Raw genomic sequence first — 15682 nt, 5'->3', positions numbered from 1 at the left:
TTCCCCTCAGTGGATGCATAAGAGGCTCCATTTCATATTAAAGACATAGACTTTTCGATTTTGCATACCTCCTGACAAAAATTAGAAAATTGTTATCACTATAATAAAACAAAACAAGGTCAAAAATGTTATTCAAGACATTGAACTTTCTACTGATGTATAGTTAGTCAAGATTAAATCAAGACTTTAAAAATAAAGACTATTATTAGCTTGAAAGAAGTAGTATATTTGAGTGTGAATTACCTTCATGAACATACTAAAGCCAGTCTTGAGAAGGTCAGTGAGTCCCCCCGACATGTGCTCTACATCAGGGCATTCACGTCTGTCTGTGCGGAAGATCTCCTCTAGCACCTGCTTAAGCAATGGCCGGTATGTTGCCTATAACAACAACAACAACAAAAACAGCTTATTGTATGTGTGTCAGATACATTTCTGGAGAAATTCTCAAATTTGAGGAATTATGCAAAAACAAAAAAAATACTGGGAAGAAAAGCCTGTTCTCCCAGTCACAAACACTTCTCTGGTACCCTGCAGTGTATGTTGATTTCAAATTGGCCCATTAGTATGCAAAAAGCACAATCTTTCTTTTCGAAGAAAAAGCCTGATTCAAGAGAACCCCAAGAGGTACATATTTACAACTAAGTGATATGAGAAGAATAACAATGTTAACAAAATATCAACAATGTAAACATACAGAGACAAACAAGAAAACAAATTTTAAATAGATCTGCCAAAACACTGTTCTATTTACAGAGCAATATATAAATATATATAAAACCAGAAAAGGGACATGAACCAGTACTGAACCTTGAGGTACACCATAGTTGCCAAAGATTAAGGCAACCAGTTGTTGTTCTGAATACTACGACATATGGCATTGTGGGTAATATTAAAACAATGGCTTACAGTTTACGGAGCCATCAACTCAGCATGTGTGTGATGAGTGTATAATTCACTTTTTTTTTTTTAAACATAACTGACAGCGCTCTCAAACAAAAAACATGCAGTCTTGTTATTTTCTTTGTTTGGTGAAACCCATTATCATTCACAAGCAATTTACTTTGCAACAAAAAGAACATAGCAAGATGATAGAAAGAAACAGTGTGGGCTGCCGTACTGGAAGATTGAAAAATTATATTTCCCATTTTCAGCAACAATTTTTCCCTTCATAGTGTTCCTGTAATGTTCTGTTTCCTGTGTGGCGAGTGAGTGTAGGAGCTGACAAAAGCAGGTTTAAAAGTGTTTAGGATAGTTATTATCTGCTGTATAAAGCATCAGCGGGGGCCAGAAGACTCAGTAATATGATGATTCATGGTTTTCCTGAATGTGAACGTACAGCCTCAGGACACTCTAATCAACCCCTACTGTTTTTAACGGAAATAAGCACGTTTGTTGGGTTCAACACGGATCCTGGTCTAACAGCCTGAGCAATTTACACTGGCGTGTTACAAAAAGGAGGAGCATTCATGTTAAACAGATGTGTGTTTGCATTTTGGTAGCAAATGCTCAAAGTAGCAGCTCTCTAAGCCTACAATGTGTTTCCCTAGGGCTGTCAACTGATTCAAAGTTTTAATAGAATTAACTCTATGATATGCTGATTAACTAACTGAATTAATCACAATTAATTCATATATTAACATATGCTAGGAAAAGTCAAATGGATATATCACTGTGGTGGAGGATTAAAGCACTGAATAGACATCACAAAAAGTGGTATTAGAAGTCAAAATAGTGCTTATTTCCATACCAGTAAAAAAAAGAAAGAAAAGTTTGATCACATTGTGTTTTTAGCTTGGCAAATGTTTTATATTTGGTCTAAATATGTGTGTCTTTCAAACATATTTGCCCAATGTGTCTCTCAGTGTCAAGTTTGACTTTGAAAAACTTTAAATTTGAAAATTACTTTAACACATGCCTTTTTTTGTGTGGCACTGGTGAGTTTATGAAAGCCATGAAATGCCCTAGCATTCCAGAAAGTTGACATGACCTGACCTGCTCAACCTCACACATCCAGATGCAGATTTCCAGTAATCACACATACTTCTTAAGTGTGTGTTAATTTCATGAATCTTTCACTGAAATCTGCACCTGGGGCTAAATATTTCATACCTGTGCAAACTCCTCTGCACAGAGACACACCTCCATTAATGGGCTTTCAAGAATCACCTGTGCTGTCTGTCTTGCAGGTTTCAGCATCTTCCTAAGTCAGATATGACTAACCTATCTCACCTCTCCCGACACATGCGTGTACATACAGAAACAACACTTACTGGCATCTCTAAAGGAGACAATTGACAATCTACATCACAATTCTGCTTTTACCATAAATGAGTGATGAAACTCTGCCATTTATTAACAGACCTTCCCACTACAAATGTGCCCATTTAAGGGATGAGACACTTTGCTTATAATAGGAACATATAAAAAGGAAATGAATTTGGCCTCTGAATGCCACGTATGCGTAAAAACACATCAGGGAGAAAAAACAATGCAGGATAAACACACATATATACACAGCCTGAAAGGAAAACACGCACATTTCCAATAATTGGATATGCACTTTGTCATGTTTAGTCATCTAATGACTCCTTTTGGAACCCACCATTATTACAAACACAAAACCATTTAATTAATTGTATTTATGCCAACACAAAACAATCATTTGCCTTTTCAGGTCACAGTCACAAGCATGTAATGTGTTCGTCAGCAGATGAAGATGAAGTGCTGAGGGAGGAAATGAGCTATACTGAGTCAGTCTCTGTTACTCAATATATGTAAATATACTGTAAACAAAGAAAAATCATATTAATTGAGGGTGATTAATTATAAATAAATAAAATAACATGGATTAACTCATACCCAAATTCCATAATAAGTGACCAAGTGAAATGAAAGGAATAAAAAGTATTTAAGTGAAAAATAAGTGAAATAAGTGAAAAATGAATGCAATGTAATGTTTACACTAAGGTTTAAAAGTTTGGGGTTTATTTAACTTTTTTAAATGCTTCTGAAAATCTGCATTTATTTGATCATAAAAAAAGAAAAAAGTTATATTATGAAATATGATTAGTTTTAAATAATTCTTCAGAAATGATTCTATGCTGATTTGGTGTTTAAGTAACATTTCTTACTATTATTAATGTTGAAAATAGTTGTGCTGCTTAATATCTTGAGAGGAAATGTCTTTACTCTCACTTTTGATAAATTTAATGCATCTTTTGTCCTCAAGGAATCTTTGTCGCAATCCTCTGACCTAAGGAGTGATTCCACTCCGCCGATCCCCTGGCGTTATCTCGGGGGCATCAGGCCAACCGAACGGGTCCCCGCATGCCAAGACGCCGAGTGTAGGCCCTGCCGGCAAGACATCCGCCATCTCCTTCTGTACTGTGGCCAATTCAATCCACTCTGCCATAGAGAAATGGACAATAAGGCCGTCGAGCCCCAAGCTCGTGTCTTGGGCAATGCTGGCCTTTTTACCCGCGAAGGAATGGGCGTTAGGGCGCTACAGCGGGCCCTCAGCAAGCCAGGGTCCCAGCCTCAAATACTTCTCGCTTTCTGTCCCTGGTTGAATTTTGCATCGCTTTCGGTCGCTACACCAAAATAGTTTGTTTCAGTGTTCCCCTATAGACGGTGCGAATTAAACGATTATTATATTACCTCGAGAAGCCAACATGTTATTATACTATTTAAACCTATTATTATCCTTATTATTATAATAATAATATAAGTATTCTGGGTTCAGACCAAAATACAGAGTTTGGAGCACGCTCCTCGTACAGCATGCTAAATATGCATGCTCTTTTACTCTATCTGATTATTTGTAAGTATGAACTCGTGAATAATAAATACTGAAATATAAAAAATAAAAAAATAAAAAAAGAATTGACAGTTTTCATTTCATAGTGACTTAAATCTCTTAAAAAACAGTATATTTGATAAACAAGTCTTGCATTACTGGTGTATGTTGAGATGATGTCAGAAAATGACAGCAAAACAAAGTAATTATTTTAGTACACTGTAAAAAATGTCTAACCTCTCCAAGTCAAAATTTTCTAGTGACTGGTCACATCTAAAATTTTAAATTGGCCCAAGTGCAATTCTTGTTGCAATAGTCTGTTAACATTGGCTCAATGAGAAATAATACGTCAGACTAATTGAAAAATTCAGTCACTAGAAATTTTTTACTTGGGGATGTAATTTTTTTTTACAGTGTAAACTTGCTACCAAATAAGAGTCAAAATATAACTGTAATTCAGAATTAAATCACCAATAGATAAGTCAATAGATAAGTCAAGATGTTTCATTCACTGATTTTTGTCACAAAAAGTATGTTTTTACAGAGTCTCCAAGACTAACATGCACTCATTTCTTTGATAAAAATAGACTGTTAACGACATGCAGCCACAATTAGATCAAACCACAAAAATAAACCAGATGAAAGATTACTCAGCATGCTAAAGTAGTGTGCTAAAAAAGACGACGCAAAATGAGTATAAAAGGCTTATTATTCTTCAATATAGTGACAGTGCATGTTTTATGTGTGGGTGTGCATTTTCTGCATTGATTATGGGGAAAAATATCTGCAGGATTCAGAGGAATGGATTTAAACAGAGCTGAAAACAATCAAATTAGCCACAATATCTACTGATTAGTTGTCACATAGAGATTAGCTTTTAGATAGAAAGTAGATTTATGAAAATGAAAAACCACACACACACACACACACACACACACACACACACACACACACACACACACACACACACACACACACACACACACACACACACACACACACACAGAGTGTGTGTAAATAGTTACGATGACAGAATTCATTTGCAAGGAACATTCCTGGACTGTGAGTCTCGCCAAAGTCACACTATGTACCAAACCTCTCTGACATAATTAATCTGTTTAGCATCTAAAACCTCAGGCACAGAATACATGTGTATTGCTGAAAATATTCCCAAATAGATGTCTGAGTTTTAATGTTGAAGTATGTCTTTGTGTGTGTGTGTATCACTGCCAAGTCTGTGTATAAGTACATATTGTCTTAAGTACGTAACGTGAGTTATTTACAGCTGATGTGTCAAACACAGAAATCTGACCTCCAATGAAGAGACACAAAGCTTAACACATTAAAATATGATGTTCTCTCCTGTCTGACTTTTTTATTTTTATATTTAAACATAACTTTACATGTTGTTTTGGGTAATTTCATTATTAATTTACACTATAATTAACAAGAGTCTTGGGCTAATATGATTTTATTCAAATAAATTAATACTTTTAACTGGCAAAGAGGCATTATATTGATCAAAAGTGACAGTAAAGACATTTATAATTTTAGTAAATAATTCTATTTCAAATAAATGCCGTTTCGATCTTTCTATTCACCAAAGAATCCTGAAAAATATGTATCAAATTTTACATAAAATATTAAGCAGGACAACAGTTTTAAACATTAATAATATTAAGAAATGTCATCATATTAGAGTGATTTCTGAGGGATCATGTGACACTGAAGACGGGAGTAATGGCTGCTGAAAATATTTTAAAATCTATTAAAGGTAGGGTAGGTAATCCTGTTCAGAAACACTTTTTTTTATACTGGGTGAAATGGTCCTTCCATCCTGGTAGTAGTCAATACATTATGTGTTTAGAAAAAGGAATGAAAAAAATCAGACCTCTGTAGCAGCTGCAGGACAGTAAAAACTCTGACCAATCACTGCCATTCGGTGCGAATGTAAAGAACCAATCAGATGCCTTCATGTCTCGTGCCCGCCCCGAGCCCCACTGCGCGCGCTGCCCGGCGTGCACTCATCACATGTCACCGTTCCCGGAAATATTCAGCTCAAAGCACCTGCATATGCAGTCAGCGAAGGCAAACAAGGCAAAAACTACTTCCTCGGACCCTGCCCGCGCTCTTGAACGACCTCCTCTGCTTCGCCCTCAACCCCGGACCTGTCCTCGAGCCGACGATGCGGTACTTGTCTCCGGACTCGGAGTGTACGTTAGTCTTCATTAGAGTCAACAATGTTTTCATCATGGAAACTCTTACATGCAAAACACCGTATATGTTATGAATCTTACACGAAATTCATCTTCATCACAGTGTAACTGATGGTAATGGAAAAACGTGTATCAATGCAACCTGTTTTTAGTTTTGCCTTATAAATATAGCTCGTTACCGAATGAAACTTTACCATTATCGATATGCTAGCTTGATAGTGAGTACTAAAATAAATCTTATTTGTTTATATTCATAGTGATAAAGTTAGGTATTTTATTACATGTGATTCTGACATGATGTCACTGTATTTACTGCGCTCCTTCCTCTCCACTCGTCTCAGGTAATAAATGCGTCTTGTTCCAGCCTGAGCATTTGGCGTCGCGCGTTCATGTGTTTTGGGGGCGTGGCTTTGGAAGGAGCTCAGAAGGGAGGGGGTGGAGTGAATGGAAATAATGAGCTGTGTTTATTGCAGATTAAAAGGTCTACAGTCACTCGATTTTTATATTTTCTTTTTCAGAGTACTTACATTTTAATTATGTATTGGTATATAAAGACAGTTTAAACAAATTTGGAATGTTTTTTTTTTTAGAAAAATGATTACCTACCCTACCTTTAAAACAGTCATTTTAATTTGTAATATTTCACAGTATTACCATTTTCAACTGTCTTCAAATCAAATGATCAAATCAAATGGTGCCTTGGTGAGCACAAGAGTCTTCTTTCAAAAACATTTAAAAACTCGTACCGACCCTAAACTTTTGAATGGAAGTATATAGTGAAGAGCAACTGAGAACTACTGAGCGAGAGCAGGAATGCGATTGAGAAACCATAACAACTATATAAAAACCAACAATGAATATACACACAGACAGGTTTAAAGGGTGACCAAAAAGCTTTGACATTTCTCTGCCAGCACTTAGCACATATTTTCTGTGTCCCATTTTAGCCATTTTTTTCTGTGCCACATTTTTCCAGTGTCAACAGCATTTTCCACCGTTGGCTTTACATCATGTCGTTTACTTTGGTTCAAAGCATATCTACAGAAGTAATCTGAGGCTTACAGCCTGGCAAATAGCTTTACTTCCTAATGGTGTTTCTCCTGAGATCTCATTCTGGCAGAGCAGTGTGGCTTGCTGAAGCATTTCCAAAGCAAAAGTGAGATAACAAAACAAAGATTGAGTTTCGGTGGCCAAAAACTACATTTAGGACAAAATGTTCTTGTATCAAAAAAAAACAACCAAAAAAAGAAGAAAAAATGAGATGCAGACTACTGGTGATAAATAAGGATGTGCTATCGAATCCCCATCATGAATACAGTGGTGCAGTGTTTTTCATGTGAGGGTCGCTTACAGTTTCATGACACTCCATCTGTGAAAAACAACTGGAGGAACACAGTGGATTAAACTCCACAGATCACCATGACCAATATGATTAAGGCTGTTTTAAAACTAGACTACAGTGTTCAAAAGACAGTATTGTGACTGATTAAAATGCAATTAAATGAAACATCTATAAACAACAGGTGTTGGGGAATTTACTTTGAAAATGCCATATTCCAAGCTAGTGATATTTTAAAACAGTTAGTGACAACTAGTTAACCTGTTAAGCTGCAACGCCACTTTTGAAAAATCCCCAGAAATGACATACCCAAACTGAAACAGATACAGTTCATGAACCCTTTGCACTAAAAGCACAAGTATGATCTCATTTGAAAGCTGACACCTGGTAGTTTATTGTAAATGTAGAATTAATTATTGTCATAATGAAAAAAACATTTTTTAAATAGCTTCAAAGTTTTGTAAAGTTATTAGAAATTTATTTTTATTAAACATATTCATGAAAATAAAATTGAAGTGGGCCCTGGAGCAATCTAGAAATGCACTGCAGCTAAAGCCATATGTGTGACCATGTTATATTTAAAATCTGAAAATGATAAGTCTAAAACTCTGTATTTGGTTAAATGTTTTTCAAGATCATGTCAAATTACTTTATTTTGATTAGACTCTAAAAATGCTACTGATGTTTAGTCATCATCTAAGTCATCTATTCAGTCTATTGTCTCTATTGTTTTGTGGTGCAAACGAGCCCCATTCAGTCTCAGTCTCCCCAGTACACATTCACACACCTCTCCAGCCTGGTTATGGATCTAAATATGCATATCTTTTGTCTGCATTATAGTTTCTAACGACTGGCTATTCACAGGCTATTCATAGGGTTTCAATCCCTAATTTATTTTATCAAAGTTCTCACTTATATTTGAAACTGTATCAAATGCACTAAAACATTTCAGAAAAGCATTACTATTTAGAAAAAAAACCCATAAAAGAATAACTTCTAGGTGACAGGTGCACCTGAGCTAGCTAGCATGTTAGCTTAGCACACCATCAATACACGACCATTTATGAGATTAAAACTATGTTTGTGCTTCAAACTTATTTTATAACGCAAGTCGATTGTTTTAAATAATCTTCTGTGATCTAATTTGGCTTCAGATAAAAAAAAATTCAGAAAGAAAATATATTATTTATAGTATGCACGATGATAAAGTCTATATCGATTAGCATTACATTATAAATATAATCTATTATTATAAAAATACCTGGCATTGCTTGAAGAACACTCAAATATCAAATATCATTTGCAATCATGTTTATTGTCTTCAAAACGTCTGTATCTGCATATTACAGCGATCTCTGTGTTAGCTTTGTGTGTAGCTGCTATCAGTGACGTCCTTGAAGGTCACATGATTATGTCTCTTCTTCATGTTCCATATATGGAGTATTATTGTGCATATAGCGCCCTCAGGCTATTGGTATGAATTGAAAACACAGCACATCTCAGTAAGAAGCGCTCATAATGATTACATCGACGCATTTGGGTATAAATTCAATAAATATTATTCCTGTCTATAGAAATATGATGTGAATCTATGAGAATATATCAATATTTCTCCAAGTCTGCACATTTTTGAGCTAAAAGCCCTGAGGGACGTTGTTTTGTGAATCGCTGTCATGACAACAGCACGGAGTTTTTTTTTCTGAATGGACCAGCTGACGGTCATAAATCATATTAAAGGTATCAACGCATTTTTCCATTTCATAACTCCTGACACAAAATAAGACATAACTGTCACTATAAGTTTCTCAGAATACAATAGTTGTCAAATACTGAAACTTGAGTCTTATATCTTTTTAATGATGTATAGTTTGTCAAGGTAAAACATTTAATCTGATAGTAACTTTGAACTAAATAAATAAAAAAACGCTTCAGTGCGCCGACGCACTGGTGAGGGTTAACAGGTTTTAAACAACCATACTTTCTTGAAAACTACTACAAACTACTAACCAATAGAAGCTAACTAGAAAAAAGGGTCAGATATAAATAAATAAAAACATACATCCGCATCCTGAAAAACATTTGAGCTGCTGTCAAGTTAAGAGGACATAGTGTGCTACTTTACAAAAACTGCATTGAGTTCCCTGCATCATTACTTTTAGCTAATTATCCCCCCAACACGCATTAATAAAACTGCTAAAAAATACTGAACAGAGAACATCTCTGAATGACTTTAACACAAGTGCTTCCTGGTTAGGAAAAGAAAACATTAGTGTGTTATATAATCAGCTCTTTACACCTCTGTCCCTCAGTCTGACTCTTTCTCTTTCACTGTCTGCCACACAAATGAACACAAGAGCACATGAAACACTCTCAAAGGTACAAGAGTGGATGTTCAATTCTGTCATACAGTATAGTTAAAAGCTTGTGACGCACTCTGGCTTCCAGTCACACACAGTCTGTAGCAGGTTCTGCATGAATACAGTGATCTCACAGGATGAGATGAAAATTATGAAGAAACGGGACAGAGTATAATTATTATCATATCCATATGAATCGCAGAGGTATTCTGCTCATGTATACGCACAGGGTCCAAAATGCAATGTTTGAACTGACACTTTGAACTGTTTTACCATGTGTTTTGCAATAAAATAGCAAAAACTTGAAGATTTATGATGTTGTTCTTCATATTTTGTGAATATGAGCAGAATTCCACATAGGCTATATGTTGCCACATGGATTTCTGGGAAAAAAAAAATCAGCATTCTGGCAACTTTTTCCATGGAGGTAAAATTTAGCAGATGTGCAAATAGCGACAGAAGCTTTCTTTAGTAGAACTTCTTTCATTTGAATTCTTACCATCATCATTTTGATAGACAACTATACTCTTATTTGGGGCTTGCAGGCAAGTAGGTTTTTGGACCCTCAATACAAATATTTTTACACTTCGAGACACTGAACAAAAATGTGGATAACAGAGAAGTGAAATGACAAAGTGAAAGCTACAAGAGTCTTGTTTGGGTCAAGTTTTTTCATATTTATGCTTTAGGGAGGCCAGCTGAACGTTAATATGTGGCACTTTTTTAAAGCTACACTGTGTAATTTTTTAAGTTGATTCTTAGCAAAAAACACTTTGTTCTTTCAAAATGATATGTGCTCATTAATGTGTAATTGCTTCTACCAACTAATCAAGTATTCTCGTAAGCGTAGAATCTGCCATTTAGAATACATACGAGCGAGTCGCTCGAATGGCGGCAGCCATGTTGCGCCTCCATCTTGAAAATACATTAGCAAAAGAGGGACATACCTGGAAATTCAAGCTTCGCCTTTCGCGTTTTTACACTCAGTGGCACCGTGACGAATGCAAGGGGGAGATTACGCGCAACTGCCGGCAGATTTGAAATAATACGGCCACTGTAGGAGTTAAAACGCCCTCGGAATGGGAGGGGCTAGAAAGTAATATTCAGTTGGTAGTCATAGACAATTTCACCGCTAGATGGGAGAAAATCCTACATAGTGTAGCTTTAAGTTAAGTCAACTGATCACTTTTTTAGAGTGAAGGTTCACTGACCTGGTGTGTCCCATCACTGGGAGTGTACACAGAACTGAACTGCTTCATGTGGTCTCGGGCATGACTGACTCCCCTCAGGGTCTCAAACATGTTCTCCAGGGCAGAGTGAGCGCGCTCCACTGTCATCTTTTCAGGGCTGGAGACTCCTACATACACAAACACAGAGGAGAGAGTCTGAACACTACATGAATGTTCATGTAACAAATCTTTCTGGCTCTCTCATTCACTCTATTGAACTTTCTATTCATCAAAGAATCCTGAAAAAAAGGCATCACAGTTTCCACAAAAATATTAAGCAGCACAACTGTTTTCAACACTGATAATAATAATAATAATAAGAATGTTTTTCTTATGCAGCAAATCAGCATATTACAATGATTAGGCCATGAAGGATCATGTGACACTGAAGACTTGAGTAATGATACTGAAAATTCAGCTTTGCCATCAGAGGAATAAGTTGCATTTACATGTATACATTTAAGGATGTATTCGTACAAAAATGTTCACATTGTTGCCAAATGTTTAAGCAATGTAGCGAGATTTTTTTAATACATTTGATAAATTATATAATATATATAAATAAATATATTGATAGAATATATTATATACAATTTTGTTAGGATGTGGGCTGTACAAGTTACGAGAATCAGATGACAAAAGCTCTTTTCAATGGAAGCAACAGAGTTAATCAAAATTTGAATGTGCACTCACTAAACTCGCTGTGAAGAGAGAGAGAGAGAGAGAGAGAGAGAGAGAGAGAGAGAGAGAGAGAGAGAGAGAGAGAGAGAGAGAGAGAATGTATCAGTTTCATTTGGGGGTGGGGGTGGGGGGGGGAGCAAAAGTTTTTGTATTTGACAAAAACAAACTTTGTTGTCATTCCAACAGCACTGATGGTGCTGAAAGCAAAGAGAGACTCAAAGAAGACAAATGGAGGATGGGATAGCAACATGGGAGGGTGAGGCTGGCACATCATCCTGCGTCAGCTGTGGAATGCAAGTGTTGGGTAATGAGAGAGCCGTCCATCCTTCAACCAGATCTAAACAATCTTGCACCTGAGCAATAAGACATTCAGCTCGGACAGTTAAACCGCTCTGGCCTTGCCAAACCCGCAGACGCATGGGTAGAGCAGAGCAGTACACTTATGTAAGACTCATATTGATGGTAGAATAAGAACAAGCAACTGATTTGTACCAAATAAATAAAGCACTGCTCAATTGCTTCACATGACACAGGCAGGGGTTTTATTTTTTGTGTGAACACAAAAACCAGATAAAAAGTATTACCGTGACTGCACTTTTGAGAAAAACAAAAACCCCAAAGAAAAATCCTGTGCAGTACCTTAGCTTGCAAAACCAAGCAGTATTTTGTATGTCATACAACTGTTAAAAAACCCAGGTGAAATTAATTCTAAAACAAATGTCTTTTTAATTTATAATCAGTTAGGAAAGTATCTTATGCTCACCAAGGCTGCATTTTTTTTAGTACAAACACAGTACAAACTGTAATATTGTGAAATATTACAATTTAAAATAACTTTTCCTTTTTTAAATATATTTTAAAATGTGATTTATCCCTGTGATGGCAAAACTGAATTTTCAGCAACCATTACACCAGTCTTCAGAAATCATTCAAATATGCGGATTTGGTGCTTAAGAAACATTACTTATTATTATCAATGATGAAAACAATCTATAAATGCACAGTGGTTATGCATTGCTTTCTGAGATTCGCACTAACTATCAATTTAGGCTTCAGTGACTGCAGGAATCATGGCCTGGTCTGCATACACTCACTGGAGCTTTGCTAAACGTGTCACTGCAGAAAGACATATAGGACATAAGGACTTTCTTAGGGTGGATGAATGCTATTACTAAGTAAAATACTGCTTTGTGAACCCTTTGTGCCTGCAGTGTGTGTGTGTGTTTGCAGTGATATAACTAACACCACAAAAAACAAAACAAAAAAAACCACTATAATCTGCATCCAGTATAAATATTTATAAGGAGAAACATTTTAACTCTGCCTGAATGGCCGCTGTTTAAACCGCCCAGAGCTGGCTTTCTTGGTCCAGAAAGCCCCTGACTGGTGCTTTTTCATTCTAGATGGTTCTAGAAATTCTGATTTAAAGCTTGATATCAAAACATACCCCAAAGAAAAGGGAGTGAGTGGATGAGTCTCTCTGTGTGTTATGATCATCCTTACAGTCAGCCCAAATATAACTGGTTTCATATTTAGCCTGCTGGCTGTTTGGTTTGATTTGAGTGTTTTGCTCTCTTTTTTTCCCTTTTTTTTTTTTTAAATGCGTGCCATTTAGCCTCTTCTGTCTCTGCTCTTTTCTCTTGCTCTGTTGCTCTTGACAGCAGTGGGAGATAAGGATATAGTGATGCAGGCAGATTCGGATGTGAATGTTTGTTTTCCAGAAGATGGAAAGGCATGGTAAATATAACATGCCTGAAGAAAATCAAGGCATCTAGGGAGGTAAAACAACTAGTAGCCAAAATAAGTGTACTTTAGTGAGACTTTACTTGATTGTGCAGCTATAAACCATTTCATAAAAATTGGAGAATCTGTCAAAGGGGTCATTCATTTCATACAATTCACCATCATTTCATTTTCCCCTATAAGGTCTCAACCTCTTATTAATGTTTTTGAGCCAAAACCAGTCATAATTTAGTCTTTCTGAAATTGTTAAAACTTTTTTTAGTGCTATTTGGTGTCAGACATAGCCAGGAATCCGGAAGTAAAATAATGACAAATGTCTTTGAAACAGAAAAGCATGTTGAATTGCACTAATTGAAAAAATATATACAGTATTTGTATTGATACACAAAGTAATGTCGTCCAATGACTTTTTACATTTTTGAACATTTTATTTCTTTGTGATGCAACAGATTTTATAAAGTTGGCTATGGGAGTGTAAAATGTTAAAAGTTAAGGACTCTTACACTGGTTCACTATAGGCTACTGTACTGTATATGTTTTGTTCTTTAAGACATGGCTTTAATGGTGAGCCTTTAAAAGCCTGTTTTTGTAATCGGGCTCTCCAAAAATTATATCAAAATTTGGATTTGGATTTATTGGCCTATATATTGGTTATCGCATTATATAAAGAATAAAAAGAATTATCGGTTTTCGATATCAGCCAAAATGTTCCTATTGGTGCATGATGCATCCCTAATAAACCCAGCCTTTTCCACATATACACTAGCCCTGATTATAATAATACTTACCGTTTGCTCGATTTCTGCAAATCAGTAAATGAATGACTCTCTACCTTTTGATATGGTCTTTGACAACACCGCTTGCACTAAATGCTGGTTAGGAGACTAACAGTAGATGGATATTATACATCGGTACTCTACTGCTATTCCTGCAGTTCCTGGATCTGTTGAATTTGAACCACTGAATTTGTGGAAGTGAATTTGTAAAGCGAAATAAAATGGACCTATGCCTGTTGAATATTATGGTATTTTGAACAGTCTGAATTTTTGGAAATTAAGTCTAAAAGGTGAATATGGATTATTGCATTTTTATTCATGAAATTGTGGGTGAAATGTTTTCACTTGAAATATTCACAGCTTAAATATACAACAACGCTGAATTTCAGCCCCCAAAAATGCTAGCCCTGAAAACACAATGCATTCAAATGCAAGCACTGGTAATGCAATGCATGTTTTTTTCAATCAGTGCAATTCAACATGCTTTTTTGTTTCAAAGACATTTGTCATTATTTTACTTCCATACAGGAACAACAGTGAACTGTTCAACTGTATTGAAATGACGGATTGTTAGTTTCAGCCAATTCACTGAAATATTTTAACCTTCTCACATAAGCTTGTTTCCACCTCAGAGCAAATGAATAAATAATTAAATAAATAAATAAAAGAAAGTCAGATCAGGAGAAATGAAGTCACACTGTAATCACAAATGAGACATAATGCATAATAAATGTATTGCCATACAGTCACATTGTTCCATCAACAGTTGACCCTGACTAAGAAACTGCAAGAGATCTGCAGCAGATGTAATATGTGCGTGTGTTTTCATGTAGCCACAGACAGTCATTTGACTGCGTGCCAAGAGAAACAGCGTGGCAGTGCAAGAGGGTGTTGGCTGCGGTTTAGATGGTAATGGTGATCACAACACCAAATCCTGAGCCACATGCCAGGTGCTGGTGTGAGAACAGACGGGAGTCACACACATACACGTGTGCATATCCCCCACATTCTCCTCTCACGCGAACCCTTCCCTTTGAAATACAGATGTGTGTGCGTAACAACCTCCAATGTTTGTATACTGATCTCTACCAAAGAGAAGAGCAGAAGATTAACTTCATAAACACCCAAACACACACCCTAGATCTTCTCGAGCGTGTCCGCCTGCTTTAACCAAACAACAGGGTACATGATCCTCAGAGAGAGGACAGTTCATTAGAAAGATACAAGACACAGAATAGAACATAAGGTGCATGGATGTGCACGTGACTAAACAAGCATAGTCATTCCTAATGTGATCTAATGAGACAAAAGTAAGCAAGGTTAGTCACCTACGCAGAACTAACTCTGCAGAAAAATTGTATACCAAGATGTGCTCAATGGAGCTTTCCTTTTTAAGGGCGAAAAATCATTGAATAAAACAGAGTGCGAAATCATTTGTGGCAACCATGACAACACTGAAACTAAAAAAATGAAGAAGGGAGAAGAGATGGGGTATGTGAAAGAATGAGAAAGAGACTGTTGCCTCATACTGCTTCCGTCAATTAT

General features: G+C 36.2%; 1 protein-coding gene across 1 annotated transcript in view; it reads right to left on the bottom strand.

The window, feature by feature from the left end:
- scfd2 (sec1 family domain containing 2) overlaps positions 1-15682 on the bottom strand; it is a 126200-nt gene that overhangs the window by 7527 nt on the left and 102991 nt on the right. Inside the window, exons 6-7 of the mRNA XM_082147574.1 lie at positions 10920-11065; positions 244-378 (exon numbers count right to left, since the gene is read on the bottom strand). Of these exons, the coding sequence (XP_082003700.1) occupies positions 244-378; positions 10920-11065 (281 nt within the window). The remainder of the gene's footprint in view (positions 1-243; positions 379-10919; positions 11066-15682) is intronic.

Source organism: Leuciscus leuciscus (genome assembly GCF_965113295.1).
Source record: "Leuciscus leuciscus genome assembly, chromosome: 19".
Classification (NCBI taxonomy): Eukaryota; Metazoa; Chordata; class Actinopteri; order Cypriniformes; family Leuciscidae; genus Leuciscus; species Leuciscus leuciscus.
This window is presented reverse-complemented; position numbering and strand designations above follow the sequence as displayed.